This window comes from Culex pipiens, chromosome 3, assembly GCF_016801865.2.
Source record: "Culex pipiens pallens isolate TS chromosome 3, TS_CPP_V2, whole genome shotgun sequence".
Classification (NCBI taxonomy): Eukaryota; Metazoa; Arthropoda; class Insecta; order Diptera; family Culicidae; genus Culex; species Culex pipiens.
In genome coordinates, this window is record NC_068939.1 from 45707568 (window position 1) to 45725170 (window position 17603).

At 35.2% G+C, this 17603-nt stretch overlaps 1 protein-coding gene across 6 annotated transcripts in view; it reads left to right on the plus strand.

Annotated features, from left to right (window-relative positions):
• Nucleotides 1-17603, plus strand: part of LOC120421537 (serine/arginine repetitive matrix protein 1) — an 83740-nt gene that overhangs the window by 39213 nt on the left and 26924 nt on the right. For all 6 annotated transcript variants that reach the window (XM_039584762.2, XM_052710185.1, XM_039584764.2 and 3 more), the window contains exons 3-4: nt 10987-11031; nt 17387-17571. In XM_039584762.2, coding sequence (XP_039440696.1) covers nt 10995-11031; nt 17387-17571 — 222 coding nt within the window. In that variant the 5' untranslated portion in view covers nt 10987-10994. The remainder of the gene's footprint in view (nt 1-10986; nt 11032-17386; nt 17572-17603) is intronic.

Genomic DNA, 17603 nt, shown 5'->3' on the forward strand with positions numbered 1-17603 from the left:
ATTTTTATGTAATTCCGATGTTCAGCACCGCAAAAACCTTTTTTTTCGCTAAAAATAAAATTTTCGTCAATACTTAGAAAGTTGTTAAACTAATGATTGCAAAACAAGTGGACAGATGTATAAATCATTTTAAAACCTTTTTTTTCAATAAAATGTTGAAACCATGGCCCCCCCCCCCCCCCCCCCCGGATTCAAATCAAAAATGCTCCGATTTGTGAAGTTTCTTGGCAAAAATAATTAAACCCTTATTCTAATTATTTTGGCTAGGGAACTTCCATGCTAAATTTAAAGTACAGAATTTCGCGTAATTTCATACCCAGCTTGCTGGCAAAGCAAATTTAAGTATTTTTTAAAAATACTACATTTTGTGAATATTTTTGTTCTTTACACTGTAAACTTTAATATGGTGAAAAGCACTACAAATTCTCGCGTTTCTTTTAGGGTATTTTCAAAAAAGCGGCGTTTTATGAAAAATTTAGGGTACTTATGCTTTTCAAACTTACTGCTTAACTACTTATGCTTTTCAAACTACTACTTATTTATTTTTTTTTTTGCTGTTTTTTATTGTGTTTAGGAAGAGATTAATATTTTTTACATTTCGTGGAAAAATTATGACTGCACAAAAAATGAACATTCAATGTGGTTTTCCATTGCCGAAAACGATGTATGCAAACTAGCCAAGACACTTTGCAAAGTAAAAAAAAACTGTAATAGTATGTGCCTTGCCTAGTTTACAAACAATATTTCCCGAAAGTTGATACAACCTTAAGTAAATCGAATGTATCTCAGCTAGTTTTTATTCAAATCTTAAAAATAGACTGTGAGATTTCAAAATCAAATATTTCCTGTAAAATAACAAAAAAAAACGAAAAAAAAATAACTAAAAAATAACAAACATTACTTAAAATCAATCGCAAAGATCGACATTTTAAAAGGGCGTAACTCAAATTTGTGACCAATTATACCAAATCTGAACGCGGTTTATCGAAAGTATTCAAACTTGAAAGAATGCTTCATCAAAAAAGCTCTAACGAAGGGTTTCCTTAATAAAACCACCCATTATTAGTGCGTGAAATCCAATTAACAAAGCTCTAACTCGATTCAACCACCTCAAGTTTCCTCATCTATTCGAAGGTCATTCCGTTGTGGTTGCTATTCTTTTCGTCAGCCCTACCCATACAAGTATGTACAGCAAACAAACCCGACGCCGACAACTTTACGACGGAGAAGTTGCGGAAAATATGGTCCAAAATTCACACAATCAACGCCACACGTCACTCGCAGAGTAGTTATAAAGGCAAATAATGGGCGGTTTCGCACGGTATATTCAAATTTTGGGAACAAAACCAACAAATTTACGAGCGACCTCCAAAAGCCACAACGTGGCAACAATAGGCCATCGGGGCCCCGGAATGGCCAACGTAATGTGGTGCACCGTTGTAAATTTTGTGGACTCTTTTTGGGATTCGTCGAATTTTCAAGTGAACTTTTTTTGTTTTTAACTGTGCTTGGGGTGTTCACTGAACAACACCCAATAATGTGGTGCAGTTGATTAACAAATTTGAAGGAGAAAAAAAAGTGCAATCAAGGCTGCTCAGTCGATGTGCAGTGAAATCGGAGTCTCCTTCGAGACCAGCTGAGCTGAGTTATTTATGCTGTGGTTAACATTGTTCCAAGTGGCGTCTGTATTCTGTGGTTTCAGATTACTAGAGACTTGGTGAGTTACTGAGGTCTCGATGGGCATTAAAGTTGAGGAAAGACTAACAAGATTTGTGGTTGGCAATTATCACTCAGTTTTGACAAGTTGTTGGCGGGCATAGTTACACAGAAAAAAAATCATGGTAATATTACATCTGGGAAGGGGTACATTTTTTATGTCAGAACCACTATTCTGGTGTAATGTCGCTATTTCATACTAAATTGAGGTAAAACTACATCATAAAAGATGTATTATTCAACCTTCCAAAATTACACCTTCCAAATTTACACAATTTTTTACGGTGTACCTATAAAGTTAATTATTTTTATTCTTATTTTTTTATCAAGAAAAAATCATTTTAATAATAGTGCTTTGAATACCTTATATGTACTAATCTAGAAAATAGATCACAATTTCCCTCCCATGTCTTTGGCACGCGTCATGACATTGAAGCACGAGTATTGTTTGTACAACACGGATTGCATTTTCCAGATAAAACTTCCAGCTGCTGATGTTGCAACTCGTGTTACCTTCGTGCAGCCCCAGCATAAACCGCATTGTTACTATGTACAAGCCATCGGAAAGAGCGTGAAAATACTGCTCAACTTTAATCGGATGCATGAGCCAAAGTAATTTATGTACAGAAAAGGCAGTAAATATACGCATGGTTCAAAGATATTTGCGCTCGTTACTGGTTGAGAGACTGCGAACAATCGCCAGATTCTCGCTTTGGACCGTCCAATGGGGTGACATTGAACAGAAACATGAAGTTTAATTTTATTAAAATTATTATATTTCGAACATAAAAATAATTCGCAATTTTCAGTGTAAGAACGGGCCTTGACCGATCTTATTCACCAGGTTCCCGATGAGCACGCACTGCCCTTACACCTACATCTCACCCTTGCTCTGAGTCAGTACGAGCAACACGCTAGAACACGCTTTGAGTGTTCGTGCCAGACATTCGCACCTGTTCCGGTTACGGTTATATTTCGAGCATAAAAATAATTGTTGATAAATCAAAGTTGAAATTAATGTGAAAGCTCAATTTCAAACTCACTTCTTCAAACGGTGCAACATGAAATCTGCATCCCATGAATGCACTTGAAAGATGGCGGCTGCAGTGTGATTTTTTTCCCGCCACTAAATGGTTGTACAAGCAACACTTTGTGCAGATAACAAGCCGCCTGCCCGTTGCCATGAAAATCTTGATAGTGGAAACCCTTGAAAAAGCGTAAATAATTTGCTATTAAATGGTTAACGAGTCGAACCACAATTTGAGCTCAGCTGCTCGGATCGAATAAGGTGCGATTTATTAAACTGGGTTTTTTAAATGAAAAAAAAAATAATGTTGAAATCCGTCTGCTAAATAACGTCCTACAAATCAACTAAGAGTTGAAAAACCATTTATTTCGCCCCATACAACGATGCATCACGTTCGATGCACTCACTGTTAAAGTGCATCTACACACACACACGCATACTCTCATTAGCATCAATAAACAATCGCGATTTAGCAAGTCCCAACACGAATCGTCTCGACGGTGTCGCGCGTGAAGGAAACAAAAAACGAAACACGGTGATTGATTGCAAATTATCTAATCTAATGCTGACACAACACAACACGATGCAGTCACCTTCACTTTCATGTGTTGCATCGGTAATAGGGCAGAAAAGTAGATGTTTGTTGCACTATTTTTTGCCAATGAATCTTGTGAGTAGAGGGTGATGTTTCTCGAGATTTTCGAAAGGAATATATGAAAAGGACACCATTTAAAAAAAACGAATCGATGATTTTTTTTATTAAACTTTAAGTGGCCATTGCAAATTATATTTCACATAGAAAACTGAAGACTTTTTCTATATGGGCTGTTTTCTATGGTTAAAACACTGGAAGTGTTGTTCCCAAAAACCTATTAAAAAATCATTTTTCTGAGTAGTCCTCATCAACACCTTTAACTCAGCCGAAGACACCACATCGGTCAGAAAATTCCTTCAGAAGTTATTTACACGGCGTGTTTTCTGGGCAACCTTAAGGAGAAAAAAAAGTCATCGCTACTTTCGAATGTGTCTTATAGGAAATTTTCTCAGCTTTCCAATGCTTCTAAGAGCAAAATGTTTCATCGATAAATTATTGAGATTTCCTTATTTTAAGTTTTTGTTTTAAAAACCTTCATCATTTATTGGAAACCTTTTTATAACAGTTTAAAAAACTTGTCAAATGATGTGTTCTATATGTCATTTACTCATCAAAATGTGCAAAATAAGATAAGAAAAAACTTTGTAAAAGGTTGCAAATCGCCAAACATTTAAAAAAAATTAACCGAGTTTTTGAATATGCGGGATTTATTCAGAAATTAAAATCAGAAAACCGTATTAAACTATATGTTTACAAGAATTAATAGATTATTACATAATTTTTGTGTACAAATATCAGTCGTATGCTCTGATTTAGCTTGGATTTAGCAGATACAACCGAAATTTTGGCAGGTTTGGTATTGTTAAGGGTAATTAGATTTATATGAATAAATATCATATTTCATAAACCAAATATTAACCAGTTGCAACCAGTTGATACCAAAACATGATATTTACTCGAAATTGAACTACAAATTATTGTGTAGAGATCCAAGGGAAATACTTTTCATAAATATGAAAGGTTTTTTTATTTTTAATTTTGTTTGTATGAAATGATGAAGTAATCAACAATGTTATAGAAGTCTTATCTGTTTTAAAAACGTTTAACAAGTATCTTGAGTTTTGTTCAAATAGCTTGTAATGAAGGCTTCTGTTTGAATTTTTGCTAAAATTAATATTTTATTTTTATTTCAACCTAAAAAAATGTTTTTGGAGGTGTTTCAACATTCTCAGTTGAAACACACGAATTTTATTGCTACTTTCAAATGAATTTTCAACAGTAAAACATTTCAATAAAATATATTTACTTTATACTTATGAAAATATGACTTTTGAAGCATGCAACAGTAATTTGTAGTACATTTTCGATTTTAAATCATGTTTTGTATCTATGTTCCTGGTTCAAGTTTGTTTAAGGAAATATCATATTTATTCATAAAAATGCAATAATACCCTTAACAATCTCACACCTGCAAAAAATTTGGTTGTATCAGCCAAATCAGAGCAGACACGTGATATTTGTTCACAAAAATTATGTAATAATCTATGAATTGTAGTAATTTTTTTATTTAACTACGGTTTGATGATTTTAATTACTGAATAAATCACACAAATTCAAAACTCAGCTAAAATATAATTTTCTAAATGTTTAGCGATTTGCAACCTTCTACAAATTTGTTTCTTGTCTTATTTTGCACATTTTGATAAGTACTACTTTAAAAAATATGTACTTTGGGAAATTGAGTTTTTGTGAAAAAAGAGTTGATTAAAAAATCAGCAATTTTTTTCCGTGTACCTATTTTTTCTCAATAGTCCTCAACAATACCTACAACTTTGCCAAAGACACCAAATTGATCAGAAAATTCACTCAAAAGTTACAGCTGTTTGAATATTTACATACCATTTTTGTATGGACAGAAGCCAAAATTGTATGGAGACTTGTATGAGTGAACCAATGATACAAAATGGCTTCTTTGGTCATAGGGAAGGCCACTACAAAGTTTGAGCCAAATACAAAAAAATGGTCGAAATTTGTCGTTTCCTTAGTGAATTGCTCTACTTCTTAATATGTTTAGGGAAAACAAACATTTTGAAAACAAAATATGACGAACGTGTTTATTTATTTTGCAAATTGTTTTGCTAATCATGCTTAATATTGAATTATAATGTGAGCTTGAAAATGGTCTTATTTGTGTTCTTTCCTAAAAGTGAAAACGTTAGATAAACATTTACTGATATAACTTCTACAAGTAATACAAGTGATTCAAACTTCAAGAGTCATTCACCAACACAAACCAATGATGATGACTTTCATTTCAAAACTATGCCAATGAGCCAATCTAACTGTGTTTGTTACATTCTGTATACCAATCGCTGCGCCGGCAGCTGGCCCAGACTAGACCAGACTTCAAGCCCTATCCCGCTCGACTATCACTTCTCTGTGCCGATTGAAAGTGCACCACCTCATAACCTACAATCACGTAACGCTCGCTCGCCGGTGACTGCACTCACCTTACACATTCATACGGCATACGACAAAACGGTTCCACTTATCCCTTGGGCCAATGATGGAAGAATGAAAGGCAACAAAAGTACGTGTCCACCTAACCTACTGACTTTCAAATCGATGACGATGGGGGCTTCGCGCGCCATGCCGGAAGAGAAAGAGAGTCTATTGGCTCTGTGGGAAGACACCTCAAGTGACGGGGTTCGTCACTTGCGGTCGTTGAAGTCTCTTCCGTTATAAAAGGGGAGGCAGGTTTCTTTTGGACGATATTGTGACGGGAAGTAAGAGTTAAACTATTGAGGCTTGAAGAAGTTGATAGAATCAAGCAGATCTTGAAATTTCAGATTTACGGTTTTGTTATGATGAAAAAGCTATGTATAACTCTGTTTCCTAATAAATCCATAATTGCACCCGTTTTGCACCACAGTTTGAGGCAATCACGACAGGCAAATATTGGTTTTCCAAAAGTAGAACATTATTACCCCATTTCGCGCTCGTTCCACTTCAAATGGGACGAAAATTACAGTTATTCACGAGCGCACTCGAACTCTAATAACCACTCCGATTTGCTCCGAGGGGGTAACCTTTTCCGAATAACTTCATTAGTGATTGACGCTTGCGGGGCCACCCCCTCGCATTGCAGGGTTTATGGACGGCCTCCTAGAGGTTGACTTTGTCGTGTGGAGCTCGCCAGCTGTGCAGAACCCCTAATGTGGTAAATTTTAGAAATCGATTGCATGCTGATTGCTTTGAGCACGCGACTAGTTTAGTATCTTGAAAATGTAAGTCTTTTTGCAGAGGGTTTAAACCCCATGGTGATATCACAGATCACAGATTTTTCAGCAATATAACTTTGAATAGACAAAAATAACTTAACTTTTTCAATAGCTGCAAAATTGTGACGTATGTAAAATTTAGGTATTATAACAAATCTCCATAAATTAATAAATTTGTAAGAGGGCACGCGCTTCAAAGGCGTCGCACTCCTGTCATCGCGCGTTGTGAACGACGCTTGACGTCCAAGTTGCCAGAGCAGAGGTCCGCTACGGGGTGGAGATTGGTGGGACGAACGGGAAAAGTGAGCGTGCGCTCTGAAGGACGTCCAGTGTCTGGTTCAGCAACCAGCACCAGCACACCTCGGGCCATTTTGACGTATGCAAGTAGATTTGCTTTATTTTGTCCTCCTCGCGCGGAACCTCCCATGATGCGGATTGGAGTGAACCGCAAAGTGGTTCTACCAGTTTTCGCACTGATTGGATCGTAATTTTTCCAACGAGATTGCAATTTCTACGGCGAATGTCACCTCCTTTAGCATAAGCACTAATAGCTAGTGATAATGACTTAGTTGGGATCGTTCAAGGAGTGGAAATTATATAGAAATCAACTTTTAAAAAATGAAAAAAAAAAGTTATTGGATATCCTCTGGTAAATACAACTGTTTTCTTGGTACGTCCTTTGTTAATGTTTATGTACAACCAACAAAATACGCTTAAAAACCATTTCTGATCGTTCTTCTAAATTTAATTGCACAAAATTATAATGACAAGACAACATTTTACGATGGATCAACTATGGCCCCCTTGGAAATTAGCTTTATCGTTGTGAACAATGATATCAGCAATTCAAGCTTAATTTTAGAACCCATAAGGGCGTTACGTCGCTGTTGCAAGTTTAAAATGCATTATATACACGGAGAAAATTGCAAAACGTGCCAAAGAATTTGAATACTTTTTTCGTGGTTCCGGATTTTGATTACGGCTTGTTCATGATTTTGGGAACAGATTTTTCATCGTGTCAGTTCACGATTTTTTGAACTATTTTATCTCCGTTTATGTATATTTGGGTGTAATATGCTTAAGGGTAGTGATTTTTCACGGCAAAAAATCGAAATTACGCGGCATGCCAAATATAAAACATTGAAATTTCACGGTACTATAAAAACAACTCAAAATAAACGTAAAATGTATTCTTTTAGCAAAATTATAAACAGAAAAGTGTCTTAAAAGTTAGCAGTATTTCTAGATACAAAATAAAACCCCCTGACACAAATTATTTAGTTGAAAAAAGGAGTATTTGAATAATCTTGCGAAGTTTTGAAAAATTTCCGTCAGTTGAATTTGAGATTTTTTTTATTAGGTCTTATAAACAAATGTAAACATTGAGTGTATCCTGCTGAGATTTTATAAAATTAATTTACTTAAATATCTCCAAAACGAAGCACGCCCTGAACCTCTAATTCATCATAACGAGAATCACTAAAATAAGTGCAAGAAAGGGGGGTTTTTTTTTGCTTTCCGTAATTCAACAATAGAAAAATTTCAGTATTTTAATAAAGTTCAAGCAAAACTTTATTAAAATCAGTTTTTACATTTAGGCCGATGCAAATATTTTTTGAAGTTTATGTCCCTCGACTCTGACCAAAGTCGAGGGGGGGGGGCAAAAAAATAAAAAAGAATAAAAATTGAAATTACGAGCCAATTAATGAAAAAGGTGTTTTAAAGGCATTATACACCTGTCCAGTTGTTTTGCCATCTTTAGTTTCCAAAATATCTAAGTATTGACGAAAATTTTATTTTTTGCGTTTTTTTTTTTGCGATGCTGTACATTGGAATTTCATGAAAAATGCTAAATGCAGAAAAATGCATTTTAGATTGTTTCAGTTGATTAGACTTCTATTTTCATGGAAATTTTGAAGTTTTTTGGAAAAATATTTTTTTTGCCCCCTGATTTTTCGGACCAATTTTGAAGGGGGGGAGGGGGGGGCGACATAAACTTTGAAAAATATTTGCAACGGCCTTATTGATAATACAAGAAAAAATATAATACATTGCAAAATGTTTAACAAATATATGCATTATTTTACTAATCAATTTGATTAAAACACATAATTTATATTCAAAATATTAAAATTAAAATGCAATTTGTTCATCGTTGTTTAATATCGTTGATTTATTAAAATAAATTTTACAAAAATAATAAAATAGTAGTTTATGCAACAAGTTGCGAAAAGAGGATTTTTTCAGCACGAGTCGTAAATCAATACGACGAGTGATGAAAAAATCAATTTTCGCAACGAGTTCCATACAACGTTTTTTGCAATTCCGAAAACACCCTTTGAACAGAATTATAGGACAAATGTCCATGCATTGAGTTAATGAATCGTTTAATTCGAAAAAATGTTGAAAAGTATAACCTTTCGAAACAAGTGCTGAAAAGTTCAACTTTTCAGCATTCATTTCAGTGCAGCATTTGTTCAGCACTTTTCAGCATTTGTTTTGAAAGGGTTACTCAAAATCAAAATCAAATTATTCGCTCTACAGCATTGCCTTGGCGTTCTCGATTGCGAGATTCCTACTCGAAACTAGGTGTTCGAAGGCTTGATTGTTGAGGCAATTGCAAACCTCTTTTTACACCTTAGCTTCCATCCACCCCGGGATTCGAACTGACGACCTTTGGATTATTAGTCCAACTGCCTACCAGCGACTCCACCGAGGCAGGACCCAGGGAGACGACTCCTACACCTGGACTGAGCTAACGACCTAACCTTTTGGTTAGTCCGGGGCCAACATTTACTTCCCGTCCGACGGAAGGCGTGATCAGACAAATCTCGTCTCGAAAAAAGTAGGCTGTTTCGTCGTTCAAGAATGACACTCTTTCAGAGAAGTGCTGAATCGCGATAACTCGAGATGTTTATAAGCAAACCCATTATGTTTATAAATCATTTTTTTTGTAATTGTCTGCTCTACAACTTTGTTGTAATTGTCTGCTCTACAACTTTGTTTGTTCTAAATGAAAAATGACCCTTCTGGGTCAATGTAGATTCGAAAAGTACATTAAATTTCTCTTAAAATGACATGTTCTAAAAAAAATTACAGTCGAGCAACGAAAATGGCAGAGTTTTTAAAACTTTTTTAGTGTTTTTTTTTCGATGAAAAATAGTTTTTTTTCGGAATTCTGAGTACGCCATCAAATCGGGCGTACAATTTTACATTACATTTACACCAAATTTCTATCTCATCACCGTTTTAGGCTGCAAATGATTGAAAAACACCTCTTTTTCACATGTTCAAAAATGGAAGGGGTCGTACCGCCCCTCCGTCACGAGATATCAAAAAATGGACCTCGGAATCGTGATCAGGGACAAAAGTTACCTCTTAGGACAAAGTTTCACGCAAATCGAAGAGGGGTCGGGGCAACTGATGTGTGAGTTGGCGAAGAATTACCCAGTTGTCTTCATTACCGAGCCTAAACGCTGGTTCAAAAAAGTTTTTTTTTAGCTGCTTGTTAAGTACAACCAGCAAACTACACATCCATAAGGCTTTCTTGGCAGAAATTTACCAACACATTCAACGTATGTTTACATGGCAGCTGTGGGTTTGTTTGCATCAGATCTGCTATCTCTTTCTAGCACATTTTTTTTGTCGGACGACTTCTAGCTGGGTTTTTTTTACTGACCGCCCGATATTTCAGCCAACATATTTCGCAGGGACTGTGACAGCTCGAGCTCGATCATTGTTTGCATCATGTTCGTAATTTTGGAGTTATATTTTATTTTTTTCACTGAGCCTTGAAAACCTTATAGGTTGTTCGGTCATCTGAAATAAAATAATAATAATAATTCAGTGAGCACAGCAAATTTTCAGTTTTGTCCCGTCTTGCCTTGGGTCTGAAAATAGTGTTCACGTGGTTTATGGATGGCCCAACTAGCATTACGTGTTTTTTATCGCTTTCCAATTCAAACCAAAACAAACAATAACCGTTAAACGCCTCCCAGTCCATCAACTAAACTGTCCGCTGTCGTGTCCAGACCATATCAGTAGGCCGGAAGTGGCGCCGGCTGCAGAGCTTTTTTTGAGGTCGTACGGTGGCCGCCCCCTAGTTTGTCTACGTCACGATCGATGACGCATGCCGATTAGTGAAATCGGCAACCATTAGGCTATCGTCCTACTACCAACTGTATAATTTTGAGGCTTTTTTGAAATGATCGTTAACGCCCGTTTGAATTTTCAGTTTCCGTTCGGTTTATCTGCTCTTTGGCGGTGCAGTTTCCGAATTGCATAATCAAATCACGACCAAAATGATTGTAGGAAGTATGCATTTTACTAATTTGATTTATTTTCTCTCTCGATTTATCTGCTTACAGGGGAAGCTATGAAAAAGATCCGACGATGGTTGCTGGTGTTTGCGGGTAAGTGCTTTTTAACGAGGCTATTATGGTTCCGAAGGCGGAAGGTTCGGATTGATTGGAAATCAATTTGAGACACTGAAAGACGTGCCGACTCAACACTGACTGTTGGGTGATAGTTAGGAGTTTGGAAGAGGCTTTTCATGTTTAGACTGCGATAAAGTTAAGCATTTGCTTCATTCAGCTATGATAAAAAAAATCATCAAATTATTCTACAAATCGATTACATAAGCAAGTTCTTCACATTTCATTAAATTTACGGCTCAATTAGCACTCAATTCAATCCCCCCTCATAGCTGATTTCAATGTCAAGGCCTGCGTGTGGCCGGACAGGCTTCACCCGATCCGACTCAAACTCGTCGGGTGGACTTCCCATCGATTCCGTTCGCGGTCAACCGGCCTGCTGAAGCCCGGCTAATTGCTTCACAGGTAAAAAGAATTAAGTCATCGTGAACGGGGGGATTCACGCCACCATCCATGATAATTCCGATTGGTTGAGGTCGTGGCTCCGATGTGTTGTTTGCTTCCCGGTAGTGATGAGTTAATAATATTTCAAAAATAAACCATCAACGATCGCCAATGTTCAGCATCGTATGATTGTATGCTACATGTGCGATGGCAGTGACATTGAATGACCACCTCCTTTGATATGGTGAGTTCACTTCTTCCATATAATGTAGTCAGCAGATATCTTTATTATTGGCGCCAATTTGATTCGTGAATCTTCTTCATGTTGTCCGTCTTCATAGTTCACAATGGTATTTTGATACGACAGGAAAAAAATGGAATTGATTTGCAGAAAAAATGTCAACACATTATTGAACAAAAATTAAGGGAATAGATTTCTAAACATATTTACGGTTTTTATGTTCATTTAAATCAATGTAATCTACAAACAAAGAGCTTCTTATTTCTTCATTAAATATTGTTTTACGGATTTGAATATTCATGTTATTTAGCCTTTCTCTCATCTATATAACAATCTTATAAAAAGATAAATGAGCAATTCTCTGAGATTTCGGTCATTCGATTTTTTCTGTATTTTTTAATCCGACTGAAACTTTTTTGGTGCCTTCGGTATGCCCAAAGAAGCCATTTTGCATCATTAGTTTGTCCATATAATTTTCCATACAAATTTGGCAGCTGTCCATACAAAAATGATATGTGAAAATTCAAAAATCTGTATCTTTTGAAGGAATTTTTTGATCGATTTGGTGTCTTCGGCAAAGTTGTAGGTATGGATATGGACTACACTGAAAAAAAATGATACACGGTAAAAAAAATTTTGGTGATTTTTTATTTAACTTTTTGTCACTAAAACTTAATTTGCAAAAAAACACTATTTTTAATTTTTTTCATTTTTTGATATGTTTTAGAGGACATCAAATGCCGACTTTTCAGAAATTTCCAGAATGGGCAAAAAATCTTTGACCGAGTTATGATTTTTTGAATCAATACAATTTTTAAAAAAAATCGAAATATTGGTCGCAAAAATTTTTCAATTTCATTTTTTGATGTAAAATTGAATTTGCAATCAAAAAGTACTTTAGTGAAATTTTGATAAAGTGCACCGTTTTCAAGTTATAGCCATTTTTATGTAACTTTTTTCAAAATAGTCGCAGTTATTGATTTTTTTTTAAATAGTGCCCATGTTTGCCCACTTTTGAAGAAGATATTTTTGAAAAGCTGAGAAAATTCTCTATATTTTGCTTTTTCGGACTTTGTTGATAAGACCCTTAGTTGCTGAGATATTGCCATGCAAAGGGTTAAAAACAAGAAAATTGATGTTTTCTAAGTCTCACCCAAACAACCCACCATTTTCTAATGTCGATATCTCAGCAACTAATGGTCCGATTTTCAATGTTAAAATATGAAACATTCGTGAAATTTTCTGATCTTTTCGAAAAAAATATTTTCAAAAATTTTAAATCAAGACTAACTTATTAAAAGGGCGTTAAATAGAATGTTTGGTCTTTTTGAAATGTTAGTCTTGATTTAAAATTTTTTTAAATATTTTTTTCGAAAAGATCAGAAAATTTCACAAATGTTTCATATTTTAACATTGAAAATCGGACCATTAGTTGCTGAGATATCGACATTAGAAAATGGTGGGTTGTTTGGGTGAGACTTGGAAAACATCAATTTTCTTGTTTTTAAACCTTTGCATGGCAATATCTCAGCAACTAAGGGTCTTATCAACAAAGTCCAAAAAAGCAAAATATAGAGAATTTTCTCAGCTTTTCAAAAATATTTTTTTCAAAAGTGGGCAAACATGGGCACTATTTTAAAAAAAATCAATAACTGCGACTATTTTGAAAAAAGTTACGTAAAAATTGCTATAACTTGAAAACGGTGCACTTTATCAAAATTTCACTACAGTACTTTTTGATTGCAAATTCAATTTTATATCAAAAACTGAAATTGAAAAATTTTTGCGACCAACATTTCGATTTTTTGAAAAAAATTGTATTGATTCAAAAAATCATAACTCGGTTAAAGATTTTTTGCCCATTCTGGAAATTTCTGAAAAGTTGACATTTGATGTCCTCTAAAACATATCAAAAAATAAAAAAAATTAAAAATAGTGTTTTTTTGCAAATCAAGTTTTATTGACAAAAAGTTAAATAAAAAATCACCAAAATTTGTTTTACCGTGTATCATTTTTTTTCAGTGTAGTCCATATCCATACCTACAACTTTGTCGAAGACAACAAATCAATCAAAAAATTCCTTCAAAAGATACAGATTTTTGAATTTTCACATATCATTTTTGTATGGACAGCTGCCAAATTTGTATGGAAAATTATATGGACAAACTAATGATGCAAAATGGCTTCTTTGGGCATACCAAAGGCACCAAAAAAGTTTCAGCCGGATTAAAAAATACAAAAATAAAAATTAAAGAAAAAAGACCGATTCCGTAGAGAACTGCTCAAATGTAATATCATTGAAATAAAAATTATGATTAGAGTGATGAACGTGGTTTGATTAATAATATCATCAAAAATTTCAAAATTGTCTTTACTGCCCATGATCGCAAAAATATCCCATATGCATTTTCATCACTTTTGAGTTATTGTTGCAGTTTGGTTCAAAATCGTGTGCTCTTTCAGAAGAGCCTAAGACATCCATCTAGAGTTAAAACTTGAAAACTTATCACGTAGCCTTATGTGTGGGAAAAACTTGCCATTTTCTCAGCTTGCTGTTTTTGCATATGGAACATTTATGTTTAGTTGAATGATATCAAAAAATTGCCTTTTTATACACAAAGGACCTTTCAGCCCGAGATTTGAACTTTGGACCTTTGGAAAAAATCAAGATTTGGAGATTTGAAGATTTGAAGATTTGAAGATTTGAAGATTTGAAGATTTGAAGATTTGAAGATTTGAAGATTTGAAGATTTGAAGATTTGAAGATTTGAAGATTTGAAGATTTGAAGATTTGAGAATTTGAAGATTTGAAGATTTGAAGATTTGAAGATTTGAAGATTTGAAGATTTGAAGATTTGAAGATTTGAAGATTTGAAGATTTGAAGATTTGAAGATTTGAAGATTTGAAGATTTGAAGATTTGAAGATTTGAAGATTTGAAGATTTGAAGATTTGAAGATTTGAAGATTTGAAGATTTGAAGATTTAAAGATTTAAAGATTTGAAGATTTGAAGATTTGAAGATTTGAAGATTTGAAGATTTGATGATTTGTTTTATTTTATAAAAAAAATTCGTTAATCCAGTAACAACTAAGAATTGAAAAAAATGTTATAAGTTTGTAGCGCGTTATTTGATTCCTACTAATTTTTCAATAAAAATTTAAAAAAAACTTTAAATTTTAGCAAGTTGATTTAAAAATTTTATTAATTCAAAAAGTTCTGGAAGAATTAAATGGCATTTTTTTCTGTTTACATTCAATTACTGGAAGCAATTATTTGAAAATTTTGAAATCTCTGTGAGCTTTTTTTGGCCTTTTTAAAAAGATTTACTCACTGTATCATCAAGACCATCGCGCACAATTGAGTGATCAAAAAAGAAGAGTGATAAAGTGATAAACAAAACTGAATTCGCGGAAATTTACCCGAGGCTATGCGTGCAAAGAGGAAATGCCAAAACAAAAGCCGGTTGTCGATTGATAAAAAAAAGAAACAGATGAGTGTGTGAATCAATTTATCACACTTTTATCGATGTTTCACGGCCACCTCCCGTGCTTTATGGGAAGTGTGCGGGGGATGAACACCACCCGTGGTGCGGAATTATGCAATGAATCAGCACTCCACGCGGCAACCGGCAACTCCAATGTTAAGGCCTTTTCGGCTGTTGCGTAAAACGCGATTTTGCCGAAATGATTGTGTTTGTGTGATTGATCAATTCCGGCTGATGAGCGCCTGTCGGATGAGATGTGAGAAGCTTGTCGAGGCTATCAAGTGACTTAAATTACGCTGAAATTTGTGAATAGTGACTGATAGTCACTTTTTTTCTTACAAATTTCAGATTAAAAGTCAGTTAACGTCAGTTGAACCATTAGTAAAATTGTGTTTAAGGTGAAACGGGAAGGCAGCGCCATATTGAAACCACGACTCGAGTTTTTGAAAGAACCTTAAAGGAAAATGCCGAAACTTTAAAAAGCTAAGTAGGGCGAAAGCGAGCAATCTGTCGAGTTCAGAAATTGTTTGAAGTTAAACAGAAATTGTCTAAGAACTGGCACCCGTTTCACCTTAATGTATCTTCTGGAAGATTTACGATTTTTCGTTTACCTATGTTTCCAACCTCTCAATAAATTCGAAATAAATTAAATGATGAAAAAACAAGTAAGGATGCAGCAAAATTTACTTAAGATGTCATCTAAAAACCCTTTAAACGGATTTAAGTTTCATTGAGATAAAAACTAAATCCGTTAAAAAGATCGCTTTAACCAAAACTCCAAACCAAAGGATAATTAACTAAGAGTTAATATTTGTAATTATTCAAATAGATAAGCTTAACGATGCTTAGAAACGTTTGCATTGACCTACCCGGGCAGACGGTAATAACAAAATTCATGCCATTTCAATAACAAATACTGTTAAAATATCAAAAAGTGTTATGGATACTTCTTGAAAAATCCATTGCTTAAGAGTTTAATAACAGTTTATGTTATCATAACAAAATTTGTTATTAATCTGATATTGGTTGAAAGCCAAAACAACTTGGGAATAACATTTGTTCGGTACCACCGAAGTCTGAAACCCCACCGCGTTTCCGACCCGAAGACCCACCGTGTTACGCCAATCTGCTTTACCGACGAGCGAGAAACGTCACTCATTGCGAGAGGCCAAACAAGTCCACGTCCAACCTTCGATCGAGAAGGACACACAGCAGCAACAGAAACAGTTTTAGAGTAGCAGGAGGAGGAAGAGGAAAGTGGGAGAAATAAAGGTAGAAGAATAAGATCTCCGGTGTTTTTTCCTCCTGCGTGACTACGCTCCATACAGTCCACCACTCCCATGTCGGCCAGGCCCGAACAACATTTTTTGTTATGGAAGAATAACTCCAAATGTTATTAGGATGATCGGATTAGTTGTTAAAATAGCAAAAAATAATAACAAAGATTTGTTCGAAGAATAACTTAAAATGTTATTAGTCTGTTATTACAATAACAATTCAATAACAAAAAAATCATAACGACGAATAACAAATCTTGTTATTAACAACATAAAATGTTATTGGCCTAGTATTTTCAAATATCAAAAAAAATTATTCCCAAGATATGACCGTCTGCTCGGGTATTCAATCTTTAGTGGTCACATTTCTGCCAACATTTCAAAACCTCCTCCGTCGGCCCGATTCAAAAACGTTAACTCTCATGATTGAAAACAATCCAATTAACGCAATAACAGCCGATAACCGATAGCCTGTTTGTGCAAATGAGCCATCATCATTATTTCACTCTCAAACTTATTTCATCTTTCTCCACCTACAACGCAGTAGATCTCTCGGGTGCTCGCGCTAATCTACGATAATTCGTCAAAAACTCGCCGAAAAACAACCAACTGATTCACACCAATCAAGGCTCATTATCGCGCTTTTTATTCGTTTCAATTCATTTCGCTTTGCTATCCACCCCCGCTCAGTTCAATTATCATGAGTGCCAACCCACAAAAAAATGACCCACAAATTTTGACCCAGTTCACAGATTTTTAACGCATATCTTGGCCAACGGCCTTCACATTTTATCATATTTCACGTTGATCGAGTTTCTGCGAGTCATTCATTGAACTCATGACGTGATTACGCAAACTGAAAAATCTCTGCGGGACAATTATTGTTGATTTCGTACAATTTCGAGCGTGGGCTTTTAATTCATGCTCTTTTTTCTCCGCGATTGCAGTGATAATAACGTTAATGGTACGGGTGGATGGTTTAAAGGCGACCTCGTTGATCTTTGGCCGCGGACCAGCCACCTCGAGTACGTCCACCACCAGCAGCCCGACGGCGGCCACGTCCACGACCGCGGCCAGCACGACCTCCACCACCACAGCCAGCGCCGACGATGACGCGTCAGAAGAGGAAGAGGTGAGTGAACTTTGGCAATGTAAAAAATATAA